Source organism: Oxyura jamaicensis, chromosome 21 (assembly GCF_011077185.1).
Source record: "Oxyura jamaicensis isolate SHBP4307 breed ruddy duck chromosome 21, BPBGC_Ojam_1.0, whole genome shotgun sequence".
NCBI lineage: Eukaryota > Metazoa > Chordata > Aves > Anseriformes > Anatidae > Oxyura > Oxyura jamaicensis.
The window spans coordinates 2,132,004-2,158,576 of record NC_048913.1 but is presented as its reverse complement, the minus strand read 5'-3'; the positions used below and the strand labels follow the sequence as shown (position 1 = coordinate 2,158,576).

At 47.6% G+C, this 26,573-nt stretch overlaps 1 protein-coding gene across 2 annotated transcripts in view; it reads left to right on the top strand.

Annotated features, from left to right (window-relative positions):
- The window catches only part of SKI (SKI proto-oncogene), a 134,800-nt gene extending 108,425 nt beyond the window's left edge, over positions 1–26,375 (top strand). For both annotated transcript variants that reach the window (XM_035344892.1, XM_035344890.1), the window contains 6 exons: positions 11,487–11,612; positions 12,081–12,196; positions 13,896–14,158; positions 15,133–15,434; positions 17,787–18,017; positions 21,429–26,375. In XM_035344892.1, the coding sequence (XP_035200783.1) occupies positions 11,487–11,612; positions 12,081–12,196; positions 13,896–14,158; positions 15,133–15,434; positions 17,787–18,017; positions 21,429–21,617 (1,227 nt within the window). In that variant the 3' untranslated portion in view covers positions 21,618–26,375. The remainder of the gene's footprint in view (positions 1–11,486; positions 11,613–12,080; positions 12,197–13,895; positions 14,159–15,132; positions 15,435–17,786; positions 18,018–21,428) is intronic.
- Positions 26,376–26,573: the final 198 nt, after the last annotated feature.

Sequence of the window (26,573 nt, the reverse complement as noted above, 5' to 3'; positions counted from 1 at the left end):
CCCCCAGCCCTCCTGCCCCCTCTCCCCCAGCCCTCCTGCCCCCTCTCTCCCAGCCCTCCTGCCCCCTCTCTCCCCTCCTAACTCGCCCCCCGACTCCGCGTCTGGAGCAAAGAGCGCGCGATGCTCGTTTCTCAAGGCAGCCAAAGCAGCTTTGGAAGCCTACCCCTGTAATTGGTTGTCTGCCTTCATCCGCGGCGCTCTGGGGAGGTTTCAGAAGTAATAACTGTTACTTAAAGTGGATGAGCTTCTTGTGGCTTTCCTAGAATTGTAGAGCACGTTATTGTCGGGGACTTAAGGAAGCATCTGCCTGTCTGGAGCTTTCAAAACATTTTGCAAGCAAAGAATTAAGTTTTTTCCTCTCTTCTATATATGGCTGGTGAGAAGATAGCGGCGTGTTTATAGAAATGGCCTGCCGTGACAGCAAAGATACAAAGGAGGAGAGAACCCTCCAGCTGGGTGCTACCGAATGCTCTCAGTGTCTGACTCACCTAAACCCATGGGCACCTAACACATCTCCAGCTGGATGGGCGCTGCTGAGCTCCTTCAGCCAAGTCTTCTTCTGGTGAAGACTGCAGGCAGCCGTCCCCACGGGAACCGGGGAGCTAACGGGGGCCTCGCACCGCTTGTTCACCAGGACCAGGGGCTTCCATTGCCCTTCGCCTCAACCTGCATCGGGTCTGGAACTATCAGCCCCTCGTCTGGGAGAGTTTGATCCCCTCGCACTTGTTTCCCTGGGCCTTGCAGGGCCTGGACTTGGAAGCAAAGAACCTGGCTCCCAGGCCCGTGGTGAGACGCATCGATCGTCTCTGCCGCGGTCGCGTCAAGCTTTCCCGAGGTCACCCCAAGCAGATGACATCCAAGTGAAACAGAGATGTACGCAGCCCTGGGGTGGTGCCGCCTCTGCGCAGCCTAGGGGATCCCAGTTGTTGCAGAGCTTTAACGCTAGCGTGCTGCTGCTTACCGAGGTGGCCCCAGAACCAGAGCGCATCTGCTGACAACCGGCGTCTTCCTGAGGTCGCAGAAGGGTGGGGATGCAGAGCAGGTTGTCGGAGGGGCCCTATAAATAACCCCGAGGAAGCGTGGGTCGCTGTGCAGACAAGTGGGGTTGTATTTGCCACGCTCCGCTGGCTCTTCTGCCTTTGAAGTAATTCATCGTGACGTGTCAGACTGCCGGCCCTGGCGCAGGCTGGCAAGTGGCCCGGCTCCGCTGCCCTCTCCGCTGGGCGTCACGTGCCGGCGCACATGTGCCAGGCTTTGCCACGGGCCGGGAGGAAAAGCGGCCTGCCGCGAGTCCCTGCTGAGGTGGTGGGATGCGAGGGCCTGATTCTGCCCTGAATTGTGAGAGCGTGCTGTAAAATACGCGCTGCCTACTGACTCTGCCATTATGATTATTTTTCTTTCCCTCCCGTAATTATTCTGATTTAAGACTAAACACAGACCTTCGAGCTTCGCCTCAGAGAACGCACACAGGCAGTTAAAAATACAAAACGATTCAAGGAGCTGTAGCTCTGGCAGCTCTCCATGAAGTTGATCCTTACAATCCTGCCTGGTTTCTGCCTGATGCTCAGTGCTGTACCAGGGGTTTTCAGTTCCCGTCCCAGCGCCCGGTGAAGCTCTGGCACAGGAGGCTGCGGGGGCCCACAGCGGTGAAATACCGTGCCATGGGGCTGGCCGTGCACCCCGTGAGCATGGCCCCTGCTCGGGAAGGGTGGCACAGGGGGAGAGGTGAGTGAAGGGCAGATGAACCCGAGAGGAAGAAGTGCTGAAGAGCAAGGAGGTCTCTGCGGACAAATACCGTCCTTGTAATTAACTAAAAGGAGGAATGCGAACTGCGGGGTGCTGGGAGCTTCGTAGGGGCGTCACCGCGTTGAGTCAGAGGCCGGCTGTGTGCCGCAGGGAGCTCTGCAGGCCCCAGGGAGCCTGGGAGGAACCCAAACCACGGTGCCCTGGAGCTGCAGCTGCCGGCCCCGTACCTGGGGAGAGCTTGGCCCCATGCAGAGCCCTTCTTCCCTCTGTGGGGTTCCCAAACTGCCCCATCGCTGAGAGCCTTTGTGCATTCGTTGGTGTTGGAGGAGGAACACGGTGCCTGGTAGAGCCGATACTGGTGGAAACCACAAGGGGAATATTTGCCCTTTTATGTAACATTTGAAATTAAAATGAGATTCTTGGCTGGCAGAGTGGACATGTCTCCACAGTACAGGAACCGAAGCCTTGGAGAGAGCGCGCAGCTGGAACTTACGTGCAGTTACGGCAAGAGCTCCTGGGTTCGTTTCAAAGAAAAAGCGAGGAGAAAATATCCACAAAGGGCTTTTTACCGTCCAGAACCATGACCCCACAAACAATTCAGCGAGGATCAGGCAAAGCAGATCTGTTCGCAGAGGAAATTTTGATTTTCCTTGATGAATCTGATGGCAGAACTTCCCTCCGCTTCCCTTGCAGCGGGGGCCGAGCCCTCGGTTCCCTCCAGCTGCCAAACCTGCCTTGTTTGCCTCGCACACCCGTGCCTGTGTGTGTGCAGGCACACATGCCTGCTTAATTTGTTTTCCTCAGTCAGTCGCACCCCCCTGCCTTCGGCCTGCCACGGCATCGCAGAGTTCCCAGCCGGCCGCTGCCAACACAAACGGCCGGGGGAAGAGGGGCCCTTTTCCTTCGCCGTCCCCTGACCTGCTTCGCACTGGTCTCCACCACTGGCTCGGCTCAACCAGCGGGAAGCGGGAGCTGGTTTTTTTTTGTTTTGTTTTGTTTTGTTTGAAACCACAGGGCAGGGAATTCGTTTCAAGCCGTAACTTTTAGTTTCCACTGGAAGGGCAAAACAAACTCGTAGCCAGTGGAAAAGAGGCTCCCAGTTGCTTCACCCAGAGCCAAAACCCAAGTAGATCGCTTAGCAAATAAGCAGCTATCTTTTCAGATGTCTCTTAAAACACAAAGAAAAAGAAAGAAGGAAGGAAAATCAGAGGAGAACTTTATTCAGCAGCTAAGTGCTGCTGTGCAGACAGCAGGCAGCCACAGCCACACCTGGCGTTGACGTTGCTGCTGGCCCCGTGCGGCGCGCGTCGGCTCTCCGTCCTCGCCCCTCGCAGACGGGTCCCAGCGAGAGCAGTCGGAGATGCAGGGTCACTTTGGGTGGGAGATCCTGCTTTTCTTGAGCAACTCCTAAAAGTTCCTAGAGTTTGGGAATAAAAGAACGGCTGTTCAAAACGTGAAGTCTGTAGAGCTGGAAACTTCTAAGGCTGAACAACCTGGGCAGTCCTTACAGCCATGGAGCCGTGCTTTCTGAAGACGGTTCTGTGGCACAGAGGATGTCCTCTGGTTTTTTCTTCTCTGCCTTCCTACCACCCCAGACTACCTTTCCACCTACCGGTCAGTTGCATAGAATTTGCCTCCTACTTTGACTGTCAGGCCTGAGAAACTCAGCAATTTCCCATCAAACCGTAAGAAGTAGAAAATGAAGAGAACCAGTCGGCTTTGCGGGGTGCCTGTCCTGGGGCTCCCGAGTAACAGCCGAGGGGTACTCGGCTTAATTTACGGGGACACAAACGATGCAGGCCACAGAGCCTAGAGCATAACAGAGCGCATTGTTGGAGCCTCCAATGGAGCATATTGTTTGTGGACAGCGCACGGCGGTGTCGTCATCCTGGCCGCGTGTTGTTGGGACGAGGGGGCTGTGCAGAGCTGGCTCCGAGCGCGCCGCGAGCTGTGGCGCCGCGCCGTCCTGCAGGCGGTGGGGTTTGTGGTGTCGGGAGGCTGGGGTTGGCGGCCGGGTTTAGGTTGGGTGGATCTGTTTCAAAGAATAATTTTATGTGATAGATTTACAGGCGGAGCAGTGAAATAAAGAGTAATTGTTGCGATCAGGAATTAAGCAGCTGATCGAAGCGGCTCAGCATTTTTCTCAGCGCAAGTTTCCAGTAGCAGTAGCTGTGTCCTCCCGCTCCCCTTCCTGCCTCCCTCCTACTGCAGGCAGGGAAAGTTGGCGAGTTGCAGGGAAGTGTACAGTGGCCCTAAGGAATCCCAGAAGGCTCACCGATCCTTCTGAGGTAGAGAAGTGGTGACATTATTTGCATTTTCTCCCTCCATTTCAGAACGGAGCTTCTGGATTTGGGGTTTTCTTGGGGCGTTGTTTCTGTTTCTTTAATGCCACGACCTACAGAAACGCATCGATGTTTGCTCCTTCTTAGGGTAAGTGCAGTCATCAAACGGCACCTGACCCAACTTTTATAGTGAGATAAACACAAGGAGAGAAATGTTGAGACAAGAGAAGACAAGAAGCTCTGAAAATGGCTGGTGACTTAAGCCAGGGGCTATGCAGAGGGTTCTAGAAAATACTAACTTCCTATACCCCCGTATGTCTGTAAGGCCACCTCTTTCCGTAGCGCTCAGTCTCAGACGGCGCAGCAGTCGCCTTCACGTGGCTGTCGTGCAGGAAAAGCTGGCCTTCCCACGAGCAGGACACCTCCCTCCAGGAGAGGCGCGGCGAGGCCACGAGGGCTCAGCGATGGGAATGCGGAGCAGGTGGGTTGCAGCCGGGGGGTTCCCAGCACGGCTTCGTGCTGCCGCATACCGGGCGTGCGCGGGGTCCCCCGCACAGAGCTGGGGGACACGCCAGCAGCCGGCGCGTCTGCTCCGAAGGCAGGAACAAAAGCAAATGCTTCCCGTGGGCGTGCGCTCGCCAGTGACGGGGTAAAATGGGTGCTTGTGCTTCCACCGGAGCAGTGAAACATGGGAAGATGGAAAGCTCCCTGGTCTTGCTGCCTGGGCTGCTGCCCAGCAAAACCGCAGTTGTGAAAAAAAAGGAGAATAAAACAAGCGCTACATACACTTCTAGGACTGGCACTGCAGTGGGGTAGGCTTTTTCTGTCTTAAAAACATGCAGTAGACGAGCAGTAAATCTTCTTACAGCTCCACAGAACAGCATTATTTTTAGCTTTTTTATTATTGAGACAGCTATCAGTCTGCAGCTGATTTTTCTTTAATCCCTGTGAAAGTGCAGTCCTGATAAAGCCAGCGGATACGTTAGGAATCATTTCTGGGCCACGGCACAAAGAGGCTTTGGGAAGCAGGTGTCCTCACCACCAGTTGGTGTGCTCATGGAGGCTTAAAGGATGCAGATCAAGGGCTCTTCTCCATATTTCAGATACCTCTGGTTTTGTTTTTTTAGTTTGATTTTGACTAGAAACCTGAAAGAAGTCTCGGGACAAACGAGATAAGCACAGAGCTCTCGCAGCTCTGCCTGATTCAGCCTCTTCCTAGGTAGACCCAGGCCTGCAGTTCACAGAAGCTGCACGTGGAGGATTCCAGCAGCAGTTCCCAAGCTCGGCATTTGTCATCTCAGCAGCCTGTCGAAGCACCTCTGAATACTTGTCACTGCTAAAGGTACACTTCCAAAATGCCGTGGCACAAGGCTGTGCAACGTACAATCATCGCTGCGCCAGCAGGAACCTGCACCAAGCTCTGGAAGCTGAAGAAAGAAAGGGGATGGTGCGACCGGAGGAGGGGGGACCGCGCAGTGCCACGGCCTCCCCGCGGTTACAAGCAGACTTTGCAGCCTTTTCTTCCAAGTCAGGGCAGAAGAAAAGCCTCATGGCCCCCTGTAAGATGGCTCAGTACCAGTGCCCAGTTTATTCCTGCAGCTCAGCTGAGTGTGAGTAACTGGTCCGTGGTCACAGCAGTGACCAAGCGAAGCCCCGTAGAACAAACAGCACCTGCAAGGCCTGCCTTCCAGTGCCCGTTCTGTCACCCAGTGTGCTCTTCATGGAGCGGGGGCAGAGCTCAGACACTGATTTCTCAGCAGTGATCTAATCAAGTATTATCTGGAGGCTGCGCTAGGGCTCTGCAGGCAACACCAGTAGCATGAACTGGAGAGATGGGGATAATGGCTTGGGTTCGCTTTGCTTTGCTGAGTAAGGAAAGCCACGGTCTGTGCCTTACCGCTCGCCGTAGGACAGGTGCTGCGCCAGGTGTTAGCCAAACACCAGGTTCCTTTGGGGTAAAATGTGAGCTGAGGTGGTGCAGGGCTAGTTTGTAACAGGAAGAACACATTAAACAGCAACCAGATACTTCTTAAACAAAGGCTCACAAAGTCAGCGGGAAGACCTGGCTCACCCAGCGGGCCCCAAATGAACCTTGGATGCAGACCAGGTCAGCGGGGTGCTGAGCCACTGCAGCACCGGCTGGGTTGCTGCTTCAGCCCCGAGTGCCAGCGTGGGCATTAGGTGCTGGTGGTAAAACGTGCTCACCGCCAGCTCCGCTCTTTCATTTCTTGGTGTATTTTTATCTCGGGATGTCTGACACGTTTTGAACCTGAGCAGTCTATCTCTGGGGTTTCTCCATGCTCGTATCAGACGGGCGTCTGGCCTTGTGGTTTGTGCCCCTAATGAGAAAGCTGCTTAATTTTCACACCCAGACGGGTATTAGATGAGACAGGAAGCCCCACCCTTTCTCATGGTGTAACTGAACTCAGCTGTTTGCATGAGCTAGCAGCAAAAAGATAGCTCGAGCAAAACGCTGCTGTGCTGTCTGTAGGTTTAGAGCCCGTTTTCTGTTTTGCCTGTTCTGGTTTTACGTGCTCCTTGAGCTGCAGTTGTCAATGAAGACATTTCTGACTTACACCAGAGGATGAAATTGAGTTCTCCAGCTTCCCGCTACTTCCAAAATGTGTTCATGGAGACAGAACTACGACTTCTGGGTATGGGGGTAGCTTGGAGGACTTGAAACCAATCGGGAGGAGAAACAAACCTTTCTAAGGAACGTAGGACGCCGTGACTTGTGCTGCTGTGGGAACCACATCTCCAGCCCCTCTCTGGAAGGAGGGGACTGGGCCAGGGCACAGGTCCCAGCCTTCGCCCCGCACGGGCCCGGAGCACACTCGGTGGCTGCAGGGAGGAATCGTGGTGGCGCAGCGCAGGTCTCAGCACCTGCCCCTGGCCCCCAGCGCACAGCAGCGGCTGCAGCGCCCGGGCTGGCACGGCAGCGCTGAACTGGGAGAGCAGGAGCCTGGTGTTCTTCTTCTTCCACTCGTTCCCGTCACCACACACGGCGGAAATGCGTTCACACCTAGCCTGGGAAAGGTTACACACACAGATAAACACGCGCCGTTCCTCCCCGGCCTCACAGCTCTGTGTTTTCAATTAGGTTCTGGAATTTGATGCCAAACGTAGTCCCAGCTCTGGTGAGGTTTTATCCCCAAGGACAGATCAGAAGGTGGAGCACGGACTTCTTGTCTGAAGTTTCATTTCTAAGCTAAGTTCCCCAGGCAAGTTGGCCTCTGGCATTTTCACCTCTTTTCACCTCGTATTTTCCCTCCGTAACGAGGCAGGAGCTTCACCACTGCCGTGCCCGTGGTGTTCTGTCCCACTGGCTTCACCATTGTGTAGGACCGGGCCTGTGCTTGGCCTCCTTCCCCGAGGGAGCACTGTCCTGGTTGTCGTGCTCTTAGCTTATCCCTCGTGGATAGCTGCTCACATCACGGAGCGCCCCGAAGGTGCGGCAGGCGCTGGGTGGGTGCAGCACAGCGGAGAGGAAGGCGCGAAGGGCTCGAGGCACCTCGTCAGCCCGGCCTAGCAGTGGAAGAGAGGCAGTGTACTTCAGGAAACAGTTCGGTAGATCCTCGGGCTTCAAGAATATCCATGAGCGATCCCAAATCACAGAATTAAAGGATATCTTCTGGGCTCATCTGTTCTCTGCCACGAGAAGCGGCTCTCACCTCCCTGCACCGTGCTGGCCTGGCACTGCGGGGCCGGGCTGTCTGAGAGGTAGAGGGCCAAAAATCCTTTCCACTGGTCTCGTGCTCGGTTACTGCACTGCTGAACTGAGCCGGGAAATTCGATCTGACATGTCAGTTGTGGCCCTGGGTGGCTCGGGGCCAAATTAGGCTGCTTAGTATCAGTTTGTCTTAAAAGGGCTGACATGAAAGTTCACGTGCCAGAATTTCCCTCTGGAAAGTACTTCGAGATTCCTGTTGAAGGAACGTTATCAATCTTTCTCTGTATGTTTTTTTCCCCTCAAATATCAATTGCTTTAGAAAACAACAGTCCAAAAGCTTAAGTAAATGCTTCGCGTAATATTTCTGGGCCCACTTTGTGTCATGAAGTTTCTTACATCTGTGGATTTGAGAAAATGTGTATTAACAAAGCGCTTTGCCAAGTGCAAAGCCTATTTGATAACAAGTCATTAAGTTGCTGCAGTGGAAGAAAAGCTGAGGAAGAAATGAGGAAATATTTATTCCAGCCTTGTAGGGCTTGGGTTGAAGTTTTTGATAAGTCGTGTATGAAGAGATGGCAAAAAAGTTGCATCAGATTTTCTGTGTTTCTTTTGCGACTTCGTATATTCCAATATTTGGCAGAGAGAAAACGAAATAAAGTCGCCCACACTGGAGCCGGTACCGAGGTTTGCTGGGGCTGGGATGGAAGCGTCAGAGCGGGGTTTGCTCTTTGTTGCTGCCTGGGATCTAACCCGGCTGGGATGGAATCGGTGAGTCGGAGACACGTGTTCAGGATGTGGTCTCGTGCCTCCCCTCGGTATCTCCTGTAGCCAGTTTAATTCTGTCTTCTCCAGGAGCGCAGTGCAGTACAGCTCTGACCTGCTTTTGGTGTTCGTAGGTGGAGTTTTTGACGAGTTCATGACACAGCCACGGCATTTCTGGGGAGAGGGGCAGAAGCGTTTGCAGTGGCAGGGGATGTCCAAGCCGCCAGCAGCACAGCAGAGCAGTGACTCGCCAGATGACTACGGGCTGTAGTCAGACACCTCCCAGTTCAGGAGTTTCTGAGATACCCTCCACTTTTTGACACATAATGACATCTCTGAGGGTTTCACAGCCCAGGTGGGAAAACTCGTGGAACTGCTGCATGTCTGCATTGTTAAACGGGACCCAAAATTCATTGCGTACGTGGGGGTGTTGATGAGCACGTAGGAAGAGGCAAGTGCCGCAACCAGCAGAGATCTGTGTAAACAAAATGGGAGAGGGATGGAAGGAAAGCTGGCCAAGGTCATCCCAGCAGTTCACGAATTATGTTGGCAGCAGTCCTTCGAGTCCAGCTGAAGTGCTTTACCCCTGTAGACGGCACTGGTGTGTTAGGAATGCTCGAGTGGGAGATGACTTGAAGGTACAAAACCTGCGTGCCGCAGCCAGCACCTGTTCCCTCTCCCCGTTCTCACCTTGTTTCCGTCTCTCTGTGGGGAAGGAAAAACCATTTTCCCCCCATGCACACACCTTGCTTGCTGCTTGTTTTCTTGCAGCATCTCATGTTTTCAGGTCAGTCCCGGCTCCTGGCAACAAAAGGTTGAGCATCTTTCCCTTGTCTGCTGATGGGTTTTGTGCTCAGAGCCCTCCTGAGCCTGCAAAGTCAGCCTTGATTTCAGGGAAAAGAAGGGGGACAGCGGAGAAAGCTGCAGAGGAGACTCGATTTCTTTAAAAGTGCAAATGAGATCATTCTCGTTAAACCTCTCCCCCAGCCCTTTCAGAACCGGGCACTTTGCTCTCCTCGCCCAGGGCTGCTTGGTTTTGCACTTGACCCGGGGTGCGGGTCTGGCTCTCACTGGGCGCGTGGTGCTGGAGGGGCAGCGTCGGGGCGGCTGCTCCACGGGCGATGCTGCTCGGGGCAGGAAGGGGTCTCCACGCTGAGCCTTGCCACCTGCTGCCTTTTTCATTCCAAGCCCCTTCCTCCCCACCCTCCGCCCAGGCTCCCCTCCCCACACTGCTCACCATCCCCAGTGGATAGGGCTGGGATCAGGAGTCACTTGCCAAATACTTTTCTCATGCTGTCACTAATTCTGCACAGACAGCATCTCTGAAAGCAAAACCAAATCTTTTCCAACGCATTGTCCTGCAATTTCTACAAAAAGCGTTCAGAAATGCCTTGTCTTCGTTGTGTCGGCTGGGAGGTACCAGCCAGTACCAGCGTCAACCCCAAGAAAGCCCGAGGCTGTGCCGGAGGAATCCTCTGCAAATCCACCGAGGCTGGCATTTGGCACTGCGACGGGCTAATTTTGTACTTGCGGTTCCACATATACACACCCATGTCATCCTATTTCATCTGCTACATATGGAAAGCTGCCCCAAGCTCCAGAGTGCCAGGGAATGTTTTACTAAAGCCTCCAGCCTTGGTTTGATTCTGTTACTATGCACACGGGGTTGGAGGAGCCCAAAGAGCGCCGCGTGCTGCTGGTGGAGCTGCCGTTAGCTGGGTATTCGCGCCCATACCCTGCCTCCACACGAGCGGCAGGCTGTTCTTGGACAGGTCCTCGTTTCCTGCTAATTAAGGTGTGCAGAAGGGATGGTGTTGCTCTAGTTACCTGGCTGTTGGCTTTGCCTGGAAGTCCGCTGGGAGTCTGGATGAGCACAATTTAGCAATACGGCTTCCAGTTCCTCGGGTGTGCTTCAGGTAAAGGCACTGAGATCACGACTTCCAGAAGTGAATAAGCATTCGCAGAGCAGCCTCTGAGTTCCCCGTTCAGATGCCCTGAAGGGGGCTGATTTTCTGAACACAAGCCACAGGCAAGTAGGATCCTTAATTTCACTGGCAGATACACCTCTTTCTGAAGCATTTCGGCTCTCAGAATGTTGCCACTCAGGCGCGTCTGCAAAACAGGCGTAACTGCGTGCCCACCAAACCCCCGTGAGCTGCGGGGTTGTACAGTGGGGCGCACAGACGAGCTGGTCAAGTGCTCGCAGCGTGGTTCCGCCACCTGACTTAGAACCAGGCCGATGGAAACAGAGCGAGCTCAGAGCTGCGAGAAAGACAGAAGGAGGAAGAGGAACGGAGGTGGTACGTTGCTCTTGTTGGCAGAGTAAGGTCCAGAACCTTCTCCCTCCCTGCCGACAGACGTGTTTGTACTGGCAGGGCTTCAAGCTGGTATCCCCAGCGCACCAGTTAAACCAGTAGTTACCAATTTTTTTGTAAGCCACGCTGGGACTATAGGAATTTTATTCCTTCACAGTGTTGAAGGAAAGGCGTTTCGCTTGCCAAAGGGCTTTCTTATGCTTGGGGATGATTTATGGGCCAAGCTGAGCCACTTGTGGAAAAGGCAAAGCAGCTCTTGGCAGCACCCCCAGAATCCACTGCAGCTGTGGGGTAGTGAAGTCATCGGCATAACAACCACTGCAAACAGAATAACAAAGTCTGTTCTGTTCTCGTTTAAAATAATCTTTCCAGTTCAGCAACCACATTAAAACTCACCTTTCTGCATACAAAAATAATAAAAGTCAGATACTTCTCTGCAACATGGTGTGAATGTCTCACTTATATTTCTGCCTGTCACTCCTGCACCACCTACACTTTATCTGGGTGTTTCAAATGAGGGAATGAAACCACCTTGCGTCGTAGCTTGTGCCTCTCCGGTGTCTTCACTCTTTTGTTGTTCCTTAGGTTTAAAAATGCAGGAAAAAGTGCAATGATTCTTAATTTTAAATATAAAATTTGCTTTTACTTTATACCCTGTTTCTAAGCTGACTGCAAAATGAGTAATTCCATTCGATTCTTTCTGTGTTTCAGGTCCCTTCAGATCCTCCTGCTTCCAAAAAAACCAAAATAGATGACTCTGCTTCCCAAACTCCAGCTTCTACTGAGAAGGAGAAACAGTCCAGTTGGTTACGGTCCTTATCCAGTTCATCTAATAAGGTGACTGCTGAGAATTTTGTAATCAAAAGAGAGATCAAATTCCCATATAACATCCCTCTACTAAAACCAGAAGAGAAAATGTGAGAAAGGCCTCGCCCAGCTTTTCTAAATTAATAACATCTCTGTCCTTTTCCTGGTAAGCACAGAGTTAGGCAGTGCTCCCAATTTCCTTGCCATCTTCCAGCGTTCACAGCCCTTGATTGTGATGAGGAAGTAAGCAATTCCTCCATGCCTTTGAGGTACAAGAATCCTGAAAGACTCGGGAGCCTCATACAGTCCCTGCAAACCACAGATAACGTGATGGCAAAGAAAAAAAAGTGGGGGCCCACTAAGCAAGTAGGTCTTAGCCAGTGGGGGAGCAGTTTTAGGGGTAACAAAATGTGTCCTTAATAACTAATCACTTCTTTGCGATGGATACTTTTAAAAGAATGTTTGTATTTACTCATTTTTCTTTTCCCTCCTTCTCAGAGCATTGGCTGTGTCCACCCCCGTCAGCGTCTCTCAGCTTTCCGGCCCTGGTCCCCTGCTGTATCAGCAAGTGAGAAAGAGCTCTCGAGCCATCTTCCTGCGTTGATCCGAGACAGGTAAGGAGACACAGTCTGAAGGAGGGATGGGGTTAGCAACTGTGGAGATTTATTTGAGAGCAAGTTGTTTTGTGTTTGGTGCCTCGCACTGTTACTGCTGGCTTTGGAATTCAGTCAGTCCACTGGTACCAGAATCAAAAGCATTCGCAGCTGCAGCGTTTTAATTAGCAGAGGGGAAGGAAACAAAAATAGGAATTGGTATTTTCTGCGTTTATTAAATAGGTTTTCTTTGGTGAAATGTGCCATGAAAGTCTGAAATGAAGGCTGCTTCTACGAACTTTGGATAGTTTTGATACTGGGGTTGGCATCAGAATTTCTGGGGCCTCGCTGTTTACAGGAAGATCGAGTTGTTCTCTTGGGGCAGGTGGCCAGGGACCAGGCAGCCATTTCCAGGCAACTGCTGCCTGGTAGCTGCAGCTCTGCAGCACGGGCCTGGCAGCACGCCGCCCGCAGACCGCGGCTGGGCCCTCTCCCGTGTCTGCAATAGCAGAGGAGGGCAGGGGACTGGAAGGACAGCGGGCTACCCCTGCCCTCCCGGTGGGAAGTGGTCCTGGGGGGCTTGGCACCACAATGGAAAACTCCTCGGGCTGCAGCACCCATCAAAGAGCTGATGCTGTTAGCCAGATCCTGCTCTTCAGTAGCGACATGATTAAACTGGTACCGGAATGAGTCAGTGCCCCCATAGGTGGGGCTGCTGCTGTCACAGAACGGAAAGTGTCGGGGCAATCTGTTCGGCCTGAAAAATCTACTGCCAGGTTTCTGCCTAAGGGTAATGGTTTCTTTGGAAAATTTGACTGAAGTGGCCAGGTGTTTTAGTGGGTGTTAGGGAGAACATGTCCTGCTGCCCCTGTGAACAACTTTCTTAGAAGTTGTGGGGATTGATTTTTCTTATTTAAAAAAGAATAAAAAATGAAAAAAAAAAAAAGCTTTCCATCATATCCCTGCTTTTAAACAGATTTTTAAAGTAGGTCAGGAGAGAAGGGTGAGAAGGGTTAAACCGGTGTAAGAGTATGCCTTTGGCCAACCCAGGTCTTGGGATGAAAACACCTTCAACAGTTTCAGAAGTTTTCATGTATGACTGAGGATACATCACATTGTGGATGTTGAACTGAAGTTGCGAAGGCAGTCTTTGATCTGTACGTTGTAAAATTCTGTGTGTTTGGCATTACAAATTGCTCTTCTTTACCATAGTTTATTTAAGTGCGACTTTACGTACGTGCACTCAGATGCATTCTGTGTCAAGAAAATACAGGTACTCAAGAATATGCTTCTTGCACTCCTGTGGCCTTTCTTAAGAAAGGGCTGTTTCCAAGCTTACAAAATATTTGTGGACAGACAGAACTAAAGAAGTCTGACTAGGAAGATCAATAATGCATGAAGATCATGAGGAAACAGCACAATAATTTTTAGACTTGAGATCTAATCTGTTCGGTGCCCTTGGAATATGTGGTACTTCAAATACGATCCCTCCTGAATTGGATGGAAATTAGCAGCATAAATCATTTCCACAGTTAAGTGAGTGCATAACGCTTAAGGAATACATAGCCAGATTCTTAGCTGGTGTAAATCGATGGAACCTCACTGTCACCCCTAAGTGTCTGGTGTCTCGCACTTTCAGCGTAGCGCATGGATTGGGAGGCGTTTTAAAGCCAAGAATCTGACTCTATTCTCCTTCCTTTTGCCTTCCCCTCTCCAACAGTTTTTACTCCTACAAAAGCTTTGAGAATGCTGTGGCCCCCAATGTGGCACTTGCACCTCCAGCCCAACAGAAGATCGTGAGCAACCCCCCCTGTGCCACAGTAGTGTCGCGGAGCAGTGAGCCGCTGAGCAGCACCGTCCAGCCGCGGAAAAGAAAACTTGCTGCAGAGAACCCGACTATCCCAGAACCAGTGGCCACTGTTACTGCCCCTGAAGAGGATAAGGAATCAGAAGCAGAAATTGAAGTAGAAACCAGGGAAGAATGTAAGTGACAGTCACTCCTGCTTTTATTGTGTTTTATTTGTGTTGGATTTTCCTTAGTAATCCGCAGGAGTTAGGTACTGAACTTAGGTTGTGTTTAAACGGAATGCTGGAAGCCTCGTACCTCCACGGCATGCAAAAATGCAGTCTTTAGTAACGAAAAATAAGGTTGGGACACACGTTGAGGGGGTGTTTTCTTGGGAGAGGAACAGAGGTGCCTCAACAAAAAGAAGTACCTGAACCACAAGTGTCCACAAACCTGGGGGCTTTCATTAAAGCAGATAGCCTTTCATTAGAGCAGGTAAGTGTTGTGCAGAGGCGGACATCATGGTTGTTGTGCATAGAAAAACAGCGGTGCTTTGCTATCTGATCAAGAGCTCTCTATAAAGGCCTTTGTGGGCTATGCACAAGTAGCCCGTAACAGCTCCAGAACACACACACTCGCACACAATTTTCTGTCAGGCAGAGAACGTGCTCGGTTTCAGTACTGCATCCGTGGAGATGAATACACAAAGCAGAGATCAGGAGTCAGTTTGTTCTTAGACAGTATTCACACCTTGGGCTCCTCAGCGAAAGATGAAGATACTGCTGTCACCTCATTATTAAGTCACTTAGAAACTGCTGCTGCTGGCTTCCTTGCTACATGCCGTTTATGCAAGAGAAGAAACTTTACCCACTGAAAACATCGGGCTCATGCAGGTTTCCACGAAGGAACTGGTTTCTTTACACACACCGAGAAAACACTGTGACATAAATCCCAAAGTCACAGCTCAGGCAAACTGTAAGGCGGTCCCGTAAGTTAATCTGTTTGCATTGCCATCACATTTCAGGTGTCAAAGTATAAAATAAGTATTTTCTTTCTTCCATTTTTTCATTAATTACTGAATGTCTCCTCTTTAGAAAAGGGCCTCAGCATATTTTAAGTTATATTTGTTTTATACATTTTTTGATTAATTTTAGATATTTCTATTTTTCAGTCACCTCCTCCTTATCCTCGCTCTCCTCCCCATCCTTTACTTCATCCAGCTCTGCAAAGGACATGAGCTCACCTGGGATGCAAGCCCCAGTCACAGTCAACAGTTCATATGAGGTTGCAACACATTCTGACTCTCACAGCAGTGGGTTGGAAGCTGAGCTGGAGCACCTAAGGCAGGCCCTGGACAGTGGCCTAGATACAAAAGAAGCCAAAGAAAAATTCCTTCATGAAGTTGTTAAAATGAGAGTGAAGCAGGAAGAGAAGCTAAACGCTGCCTTGCAAGCCAAACGCAGCCTACATCAGGTAATGTCGCAGAACAGCTTTGTTATCACGGTCTGCTATCACTCTTCCAGACAGAAACCATTAGGTAGTCTCACGGTTAAAAAAAATGCCTTATTTTTCCCAAATAGCAACAGCCTTTACTGGAGAACTGTTGGTAAATTCATCTGGGAAACTGAAGTATGCAGGAACCATTCTTACACTTTTTTAAGCTTGTCACCTGTTTTTACTTTAGGGTCTAAGTCCATGGTTACCAAAATCAACATCTATACTGAAAAAGAATCTTCTCTTCCAGCACAGTTCATTTTATTTTAATTTCACTGAACTAGAAACGTCCCTGTCATTATGGAGGCTCTATTTGTAGTTTAAAAGATTTAAAAAATCCTGGTATTGCCCAGCTGCTGGAGGGAAGGTATCCTTGGGGCAGGGACACTTGCAGAAGCTCTGGTGAAGTCTACGCGTCTTACTAAGCTTTCCACTGGCCTTGCCTCACTGAACGTTTCCTGTTCCGTTGAGTGGAGAAGCTCCTAATTTCTCTAAATCCTTGATATATCACATCAAAGAAAGAGAAGTCGGACAAAAAAGCTGCAAACACGTGCTGCTGCTGGCCGTTAGCAAGTCACGGTGGCTGAACAGAATGGGCAGGGGAACTTTTGTTTCACTTGACACAGGGCAAAAGTAGTGCGTAGGAACGGCAGACAGCGCCAGTTCAGATCTGCCTTTGAACACCGTACGTGGAGCTGTAACCAAGGCAGTGTGGGCCTTGAGGTAGACCTGGGGTGCCCACGGGACACGAAGGGCCCGTTTTCATCGAGCCCGGGGACAGAACACTGCTGCTGTGCAGCTGGTCAGAGGCAGGTGGGTGCAGACGAAGCAAAGGGCAGGGGCTCGGGGATGGGATCTGTGTGCCCCCAGCCCCAGAGAATGGCGGCTGAGAGCTGTCTTCAGCTGAGCTGCACTTCTTGTCATCCCGAGCAAATTGCTTCGTTCCCTCATGCTTCAGAAAATTTGTTTATTTTGTGTATTTAGAAGTACAACTACATGTTTATAAGCAGTGTATATACTTAAAGCTAACTGTCAAACTTGTTAACCAAGTACGCAGCACACACTCCAAGTGAAATAGGAATGGTAGGAGGTAGGTGGTGAAGCAGCAGAACTGAGCGCTGGGGCATTAAATCCAGCAACAGGGCACAAGGAGAGGGAATGTGGTATCGCTGTCAGGTTCCAGTTGGGCAGCTGTGGGTTTCCAGTTGCACGTCCAGAGAAAGTACATGTGTGCAGGCTTCCAGAGGCAGGGCTGAGCTAACAATGGCCTGGCTAGGAAGTGAGATTGTCAAAAGAGTGAATTTCCCATGACCCGACTGCAGTGTTACTTAACAGAAACATGCTGCCGTGAGGGTTTGTGTCTGACAGAGAGGAAATGCTGCTTCTGGAAAAAAAAAAAAAAAAAGAACTTTAGTTTCTGATTTAACCATTTGGGAGACAGGCCTTTAGTCAGGCACAGTTTTCAAAGCAGTGTTGAACCTGTCTTTTCACATCAACTTTTTAACAACTTTGGAGTTTCTTCCTTTGTCCCGTTAGTCTCCCTGTCATTATCACTCCGACTAATGGCTCCCCCGGGGACGGGATTTCACGGCAGCAGTTCCTGTTAAGAACCTGGACACTGAGAGGCGGCACTTTCCAGAGCAAAGCATGGTTTCGATTTAGCTTAAGGTTTTAGCCTGCAGTTTCCCAAATGTCACAGAGCAGTGCTCTGGCTGGCTGCCAGACCTAGGACTGCACAGCGCCTACCTACAGCAGAACAAATTTCCTGAGAATATATACAATTGGTGCTTTCTCATACTCGCCTTAAATGTTCTTTTGGGGAGCTTTGTAAGGTGGAGCTGCGTATTGATTTCTTCAGCAAGAAATAACCTGTCCTGTTCAGCTCTGCTGTGCACAAAGGGCATCCACAAATGGCATCTGTCTTCACGTGGTGCGTCTCCAGTGCAAGAAGCGCAGGCGTTGCAGTCGGTTAGTTTGAAACCTCCAGCTAGTGTGCAGCAGCAGGTTGCTGGTAGCTGTCTCCAACTCCAGTTCATCTTTATTCAGTCACAGATGGTCACAGCTATTTTGCTTGACAAAGCAAAATGTGGATGCAGCACAGCTTTTTATTACCCAAGAATTCAGGGTATGTATCTTGGGCGTAGGATCTCCTGTTGATTTACAGGAGAAAAGCTTGCAGAAAGTTTAGAGCGAGGTTTAGACATGAGCCATGGTGTTAACCAGCGGGAGGGAGGGCTTCGGTTGGGATCGCTTCCTTTGCGGTTCTGTGCCCTTGCACCGATGCGGTCCCTGCGCCTCCATTCTCACAAGTTTACTGCTTGTGTCTTCTAGGAGCTGGAGTTCCTACGAGTGGCTAAGAAGGAGAAACTGAGAGAAGCAACAGAGGCGAAGCGCAACTTAAGGAAAGAGATTGAACGTCTGAGAGCTGAGAACGAGAAGAAAATGAAGGAAGCCAATGAGTCTCGGATACGGCTAAAGAGGGAACTGGAACAAGCCAGGCAGATCCGAGTTTGTGACAAGGGCTGTGAAGCAGGCAGGCTTCGGGCCAAGTACTCTGCCCAGGTAAGACCTGAACGCGGAAAGCTAACGGCACATCAGCTTACTGCTTCGGCAGTTTTCAGGGGTAGTTCCAGTGTCTGTTTTTCCTTGGTTGCCAGTGGCCTCATTTTGTCTAATTTGATGAAGTCCAACTCCTCCATAGAATTTCTATGCCCCCATTGTGTCAGATTACAGCCCTAGTCCTAACTGCAGGGTTTACTAACATGCCTTTGGCCACTTGTGGCAGTCCCCCAGCTCTGCCCAGACCTTGGCACATTTGTCAGTTGAAAGTCACCATTTACAGGGAACTAAGACAAGTGCCAGACGTGATTTGTGTTCCACTAATACTCTGTTGGCCGTACCATTGTATGGGGATCCATTTCAATACTATAAATCATAGCCAGAGTCACGTTACCTGACAGCATTTTTCATAAAGGTCAAGGCAGACCTGCAGGAACTATTCAAGACAGGAGAAGGAGGCAGGGCCCATCAGTAAGCAAGGTGCTGTGCGGGGCCGGAGTGCTGTCAGGGCTGTACAGCCCCAAAACAGCAAGTGTCAGGTCTAGGAAACCTTCCAGTGTGAGCCCAGTGACAAAGTTCTAGGAATGCAGGAACATGTCATCACACGTGACATGGGTGCTTTAGGCTTTCAGACTAAAAATCTCTCCCCACCCTCTCTGCATCAGGTTCTCGTGTAGGTTTTTAAGCTTATTTAAACTCACCAAAGCCAAGTGACCCCAGAGCTCAGGCTGCGTGTCCTTAAGCTGCCTTGCTGCGCCCTGGTGTTGCAGGGCACGTGGGTGCAAGGCATCCACTGCTCCAAGCCCCTGAAATGACCCAGCGTAACAGGCTGAGCTGAGAGCAGGATGGCAGCCTCCTGGATTTCCGTGAGAAACAGCCCTGAGGAGCAATCCATCACATGCCCTGCCTTCCCCTTCCTCCAATAAAACGGTCCCAGCTGCCCAGTAATGCATTTGCTATAAAAGGACACAGTCCCGTACCCATTGTTAACCCCTGAAACCAGACCTCCTCTGTGGAGGGGGGATCCTAAGCAGCCCCTCTCCTTTCCTTGCTGTATCTGCCTCCCCTGCAGTCTTGCTCTGACCTGCTCCCACCTAAATAGCCCTCTGCCAAACCACTGGTTTCCCATCACTGGCTCCCAGACTGAAAGCTCGGCTGAGAAATGCGTGATATAAGGCATGGGCCAGAAAGAGTAAGCGACAGAAGGTCTCTGAAAAATGGGGCTTGCTTAAATTTAAACTCCTGCAGGCAGAGATACGTGCCCCTGAGATGCAAATGCCACAGAGGTATCGTGCATTTGCAAGGGGATTAACTTGCCTGGTGTAACTACCTGAATTAATGTTAAAGGGAGTTCTTTTAGCCGGCGCTCACTCCAGCAGCTGCTCTGCCACGCGTGCTGGTACGTACACGTGCGTTAGGAGCTGCTACGCCTAGAGCATAAGCTGCAAATACTTGATGTGGTTACTTTAAGGAAGGAGGGAAAAGGAAAAGAAAAAGCAATAGAAATCAGAAATCCCTCTAACCCCAGGCTCTCAATAACGGGAAGGGGAGTGGTCCGCTTGTTACCACTATGAGACATGGCTAACCAGGAGACCAGAAGCAGGAAATGATGTGGGCTTCCTCTCTAGCATCACAGGATGTCTCACCGATAAGAGGTGTCCAGACTAAACATAACCAGAGTGAGAGCTGCTCTACTGGGCGTTACCTGCAGTTGACTTCCACTTCAGTCAAAAAAAAAAAAAACAACCAACCAACCAACCAAAAAAAAAGCACAACAAAAACAAAACAGGGCAACAACAAGCACAGATAAACGTGAACTCCGGACACACCGCATAGAGTGTCACAACCCTGCAGGTGTGTCCCCCCCTTGCTGCATGAAAGGGGCATGAAATAGGGAAGCTGTGACAGTGGGGATGTTCAGTCCCCCTACTACATTCCCCTCCTCGGGCAGGAGTAAATGCTAAAAGTAAAAGGCTAAAACCAGAATTCAAGGAGCTGACTGTGCGGCAGTTTGGTCTTTTCTAAGGACCAGGCGTATTTGCAGTATTGCCTGCAGGGTCCTATCGTGTGTCCGTCACTGGCTGGCCCAGCGCCAGGGTGCAGTGCAGGCAGGAAAGGTAAAGCAGTGCTGTGCTCGAGCAAAATATTAGAGGGCACCTAACGTTTCAGGGTCTGGAATAAACAGGTCTTGAGCAGCTTCCTCAGAGAGTTCTGCATGGCTCTTCATAGAAAAATACCGTAGGTAACTAACTTCAAAGACTGAATTTTACAAGAAGTGAATATCACGTAGAGAGTTCTGTTAGAAGCTTTAAAATAAGGCTTTGTACATCTTCTTATCTTAACTCTACTTTGGCAAATGTGTACAGGAAGTTTGTCACTTGTATGGTGCTCGTCACTTGTTGGTACTTTTGAGGAAACCACAGTCCTTCAGACAGGCTTCGTCTGGGAGGCAGCGTCAGGCATACGAGGAAATACGGCAATAAATTCAGGCCTGTACAGCTCTTTGTGCAAGCTGAACCTGTTAGCTGGTGACTTGTCACTGAGCAGTGCTGTGCGTTAGGCCTCGTGCTCATTTTATCTTGACACTAAGATCCAAATAGGGGTGGGGGAGGGGGTAGGGAAGCCTTCATTTTATCCCCAAACATGCGAGTTTTCCTTCCTTTTGTTAAATGGCAGTTTCTGGTAACTGCTCATCTTAGCTGTTGGTGGCCTAAAATTGTGTAGTTCAAAAAGGTGCCATTTTTTGTGTGTGTTCAGTCATCCCTCCGTACTGGGGCTTTTCTCTGCCTTTGTTATCAGTAAGCGACAAACGGGCAACTTGCCTTCTGAGGGCTATGGGGGGGCTGAGGGCGTCTGCACGTCCTGTTGTGAGATGGAACAAGGCTGTGAGAGCTCACCAAGAGACCCCGTCTAAGGGTACTGGGAACAGGGAGTTCTTCGAGGCCTTGTCTGTGCAAAGTTACTGCACATTAGGACGTGTTCCACCCCAGTCCTGGCCTAAAAGTCCAGCTTTGTATGGCGGAATCGAAACAGCGCGAATTTTAGTCAAAGTGAGTAAGGCGCCCAGGGGCCACCTGGCCTCCTTGCAGTCCCTCACGTTTGCTGTGGGGATGGGAGGGGTCCTGCTCGTGGGAGGACGTTTCACCTGTCTTTGTTGGCCATTACATGGCTGATGCAAGGGTCTTTTACATAGGCAACCAAGAATGTTTTTGGTCACTTGTATTAATAACCATTGTCAAATAGCTGAAAGTGAGCCACTGCCTGGGCAAATTCAGCTTCTAGTTTACTTTGCTGAATTGGTGTCTGACTAAAGAAATAAGAGTCATGGTTGAAGATGTGTCAATTAGAGTTTTAGGAAACCAAGGTACTCTTAAATATGTTTTCATTTTAAACCCCTCTTTTGCTTTTCTCTAGATTGAGGACCTACAGGTTAAGCTTCAGCATGCAGAGGCTGACAGGGAGCAGCTCCGAGCTGACCTGATGCATGAGAGGGAGGCTCGAGAACACTTGGAAAAAGTAGTCAAGGAACTTCAGGAACAGCTGTGGCCTAAATCAAGCAGTCAACCCACCAGTGAAAACACAACGAGCAACATTGAGAACTAACTAGACAGCGCATCGTCTAATTCCGCTACAGAATGACATATATGCACAGTAAGGGAGGATGTGTGGGTACGTGTGTAAGTGCATGTGTGAGTAGTTGTGTCTTAGCACACAGAGCTATGAATATGGATTCTTATTAGTTGGAAGGCAAACGTTACTCTTTATAACAGAAGCACTGAATTACGCCTCTTTTTTTTCCCCAATCCATATAGCACAACATCTTACTGTGCCTATAAAACACAAAGTGTTTATAAACAAAATACTTTTAAGTCCACAGCAAATTTTCTACTGGCAAACTCCAAGCAAGCAGCATCGTCCAACTAAAATCAGAATGAAAGGCAAGCATGGCAGTGTTTTTATGTTGCCCTTCTGCCTGTTGGAACATTTTGGAATTTAAAAACAAACTTTTGTTATAAGCTATTTAAAATAATTCATTACACAGACTTGGTATTAAAAAATTAACAAGATTTTTTATAATGAACCTTTGAAAGCAAAACAAAAAAACCTTCGATGCACAATTTTTAATGACTTGTTAAAGGCTTTGGGATTCTTCATGTAGAAGCCCTCTGGTGATGATGCCATTTCATTAGCAGTTTTCCAGCCATCTAGGAAGCCATCACAGTTTTAATCCTGTCCTGTGCTTGTATGAGAATTTCAGAGTGCTTTTCCAAGTTGATTTTTTTCCTTAGAAACAATTACCTTCATTTCCTGTCCTGAACACAAGAAGAAAGGAAGATGCAGGATTGTAAGGGTGGGGGGGAGGGCGGGAAGAGAAGATGTATGCTTTAGAATTACAAACCCAGCCTTACAGACTTCAGTGTTTGCAAATCATGCCATATTTTCTAAAGACATCTTCATTAATTGATGTGTTCAAAGACTCACTTCATCCAAGAGCCACTTCAGCTTTAGGAAAAGAAAGAAGGAAATAAAGGAAGGAAATGGATGATCTGTTAAGTCGGTTGAGAAATAAAGCAGAAGACACGTGTTTCGAAGTCATTCTGAAATCTTTACTTCAGCTTTCAGTTTTCTGGAAAACTCATCTTCGTTGCACCATCTTACCATAAAATTCAGTATTTACCTGCTTTTATTCTGAACTGTTTGTCAGGATTTCTGTGCCCAAGGAGAGTGCAACATCGCATTATTGGATACTACAGAAAAGAGAAACAACATTTTTGCTGCTGTGAATAAGCCTACATCTTTTTTAAAAGAAAAACTTTTGTTTTTTAAAAAAAGAAATTACTTTAATTTTGGGATCCAAGCCGCAGCCCCGGAATAAAAATGCAGCATGCCATCACTTTGTCTTATTATTATTGTTGTTGTTGTTGTTGTTAATATTTTTTTTAAACTGCACTTTGTCAGAATCTTACTCTGCATTTTATTCCATATTTTGAAAGTTTACAAGTTAAGCATTCTAGATTCTACCCTGCAGATGTTAACATCATCCACACGATTTTCCACCAGGTGACACCTCGCGTCGTCATTTACATTTATGCAAAGCGCGTGCTCAGCGGGTACGGAATGCCACCAAATACAAAGTCACCAGACCAGCGCACTACTGGTTGCGTTTTAAACCTGTTCTGCATGGCCGTGTAACAGGAGTTGGGAAGCAGCAGAGATGCTCCCAGAAGTGCTTATCAAATAAAGTTGGTGCTTTACTGAACAAGAGACAAGTTATTTTCACCCACAAACACTCACCTCTTACATACTCGAGCTTAAAAGCATAAAGTGAAAATTTGATCTGGGGCTGCAGATGTGCCTTCCAGCTCATTTTTCCTCTCAGCATCTTATATAGGCAATGCTGACACTTTTTTTTTTTTTTAACCTTAAAGAATAAAAAGAAAAACAAGAACTATAAAACCCTGTGCATCATCATACCCAGAAGTTACTCTAAACAAAGAAATGTATTTCCAGTAATCTTTATTTGCTTTTGGACATTAATACAAACTATGTAAGCTTAAAAATTATTTCCCAGTAGACAGAAAGCGGCTTCCAATCCTAAAATTATGGTATTTACTTACAGTACATTAGAGGTTTTTTTTTTGTTTTTTTTTTTTAAACAAGAGCTGTTTGCTTGAAACCATTATAATAACCATTATAATAACTGTGAGCATTAACAAAGAAGTTCATATATATGTTTTAGGTACAAAAAGACGAAATACGAAAGGCGTAGGATTACTGGGACAATGTAGACCTGTCGGGAGCAAGAAACAGTTACACCAAGTAAATGACATGAACCTGTCCGTTTATACAGGGCTTGCCCTGTGTGTTTGGGATGCTGGAGACTGAGGCTAGATGCAGATCTCCTCCTCTAAAGTGCAATGCAAAAGGATTTTTGATTATGCTTAGGCAGTGTTGTTGTTTTTTTTTTTTAATGTGGGTTTTTTTTTCTTTTTTTGGTTCTTTGTATGTTTTTTTTTTCTGCGATTATTAAATCATATGCATGGAATTAAAATCTCTGCCATACGTATATTCATTAATGGGCATTATTACTGTCTTATGTAAAGGGTTTATTTTGTTATGCAGTATGCATAAAAAATGTTCTCAGCCTTATGATTTCCAGATTTGTATTATTCACTTATTTCTTCAAGGGAAACTAAATAATTTTAGCTTTAGTTGATCATTGTGCATTTCAAGTCTCCTACTTGCTAGGTTTTACTGCCACATTAAGAAATTACACATAGAACAAATCTATTCCCACACCCACTGTCAGCTTCCTTGAAACTCTTCTTTAATGGTGTTCATTTTTCCCCCAGCCTTTGATTGCGTCTCTCCCCTTACAACTCAACAAAAATGGCAGCACGTCCAGCTCCATTTGTTGTTGGTTTTTAGCAGACGCAGCCCCTTACCTGCGGCACAACACAGTTGTTCTGTCATGTGGCTGAGGGAGCGTGCTTACTCGCTGTCTCAGTTTCTTCTGTGCATATGATGCTTTTATCCTCCAAAATGAATTCTGCATTTTTTTTCAATAGGAAAAAAAAAAATTGCTAAGCTATTTTCTGTTCTTTAACTGTCAACGACCACCACCTCTGTGTCACACATAAATGGGGTGAAACATTTCAGGAAAGACTTTTCCAAAATGAAGTTACTTACCGTTACTGTAAAAACGTTTTCTTCTTTTGCCATGCATTGTGCTAATTCTACTAAGTACAACAGCTGAGTGCAAACATCCTAGAAAAACGTCTCTATAAATTAAGGTTTAAAATCAGTGTGATTAAAAAAGGTGCAAGAAAACTGGTAAAAACCTTCTACACCAGCAGTGAATTGACAGGAGAATTTCACAGGATAGGAATCTGTCTTAAATCATTTGGTGACTTTCCTAAGTATGTGTTAACAACAAACGCTTAATTATTTCTGCAGAATATATAATTTATTTTTAATTCAGAGTGTCTGTGCATGTAATTTATTTTAAAATAGTTTTCTCAGCATAAAGCCATAGAGACACTAAGTCTAGAAAATGTCTGTCAAAAAGGTGGGAATCTTCAGAGGAAAAATTCTGTGAAGGTGCTTGAGGTGAGGGAGTTCTGTGTGTAATTTCTGTGTCTGCTACACTTCAGTAAAACTCTTGTTAGCCCTTTCAGATGGAATTGCTCTTCTTTCGACTTACTGTTGAGTCCCTGCTGCATTCCAGTTGCACTCCAACCCGTGAGTGTAGGAATTGTAAAGTCGTATCTTCTCATTTCATTTGCTCTTTAGTTTCCTTTAAGAAGTTAAAAGGGAGAAGAGGTGTTTCATACAGGCTGTTGACTCTCCCTGTACTTAAAAAATATATTACTTGTATATTCAGTTTAATTACTCATTGTTTTTATTACTGAAAGAAGACTTAACGAAGGGAAAAAACCAACAGCAATAACATTCATATCTATGGAGCAGCTAACTAGTATAACATAATATTCTGCTTTTCAAACAGAACTAGCCAATGTAAAAAAAAAAAGTTAACAGTAAATTCAACATGTAAATACTTTTTTTCATTTTACACTGTTGTATTATAAGTGTATATGGTGTTTACTTTTTCAAAACTCTTTCTTACCTGGTAGTTGTCTTGTTTTATGAGTTGTGTTTTTAACTAAGACGAATCTTTGCTGTCTGTTAGGAAAAACAAAACAAAAAAAAAATCTTTTTGCAAGTTTTAAATGTGGGTTAACCTTTCTCCATCATTTGCATTTTATTTGTCCATATTTTCACTGTAAAGTATTTTATTACCAAAAGGTTGATTTTTTCTTTCCATTCTGCCCTCTCATCGGTCCAGGTGTTTTAGAGAGAAGTTTTTGTTGGTTTGTTTTTTGTTGTTTTTCTTTTTGTTGTTCATTTTTTAATCAAAAGAAATCACAGAAATGACATTTTTTCAATTGAAGAAAAATAAATCTTTACATTTATAATAGCCAATAGCATTTCAGCACATTTTTGTTATCCTGGTCTCTCCTATGCTGCTGCTAATGACAATATTATGACTTACTCTACTATTCTAGAACTATTTTTATGTAAGTAATGTATGCTTTCTTGTTTATAAATGCCTGATTTAAAAAAATAAGAAAAAAGCTTGGCATATTTATCTATTTCGCTGTGTACCTTGATAGTCCTTTTCCACTCCCTTTTCCACATCCCCTCCCCTTGAAGCAGATAATATTGTAAAATAAAGGACTTTATGAGATTATGTATGAAAATAGCTATGCTTATATACCACAGTGACTGAATGTACAGTGTATAGACGCATTACCTAAAATAAAATTGTTTGTCCAGAAAAAAATAAATAGATATGCTATGGTTTTTGAGTTTTCTGTGCTTGCAGCTGTGCCCTAATTGTTCAGGACAGGCAAATGCCAGAGACCTCACAGGTATATGAAAAGGTGCTAGGTGCCTCTGTTGGAAAAGTCAGGACTTCTCAAAGTATTTGAATTTAAACACCACAAGCTAACAGAAACTCTGCTCTGCATGTGCACACAGGTAGCTAATTTGTAGTCA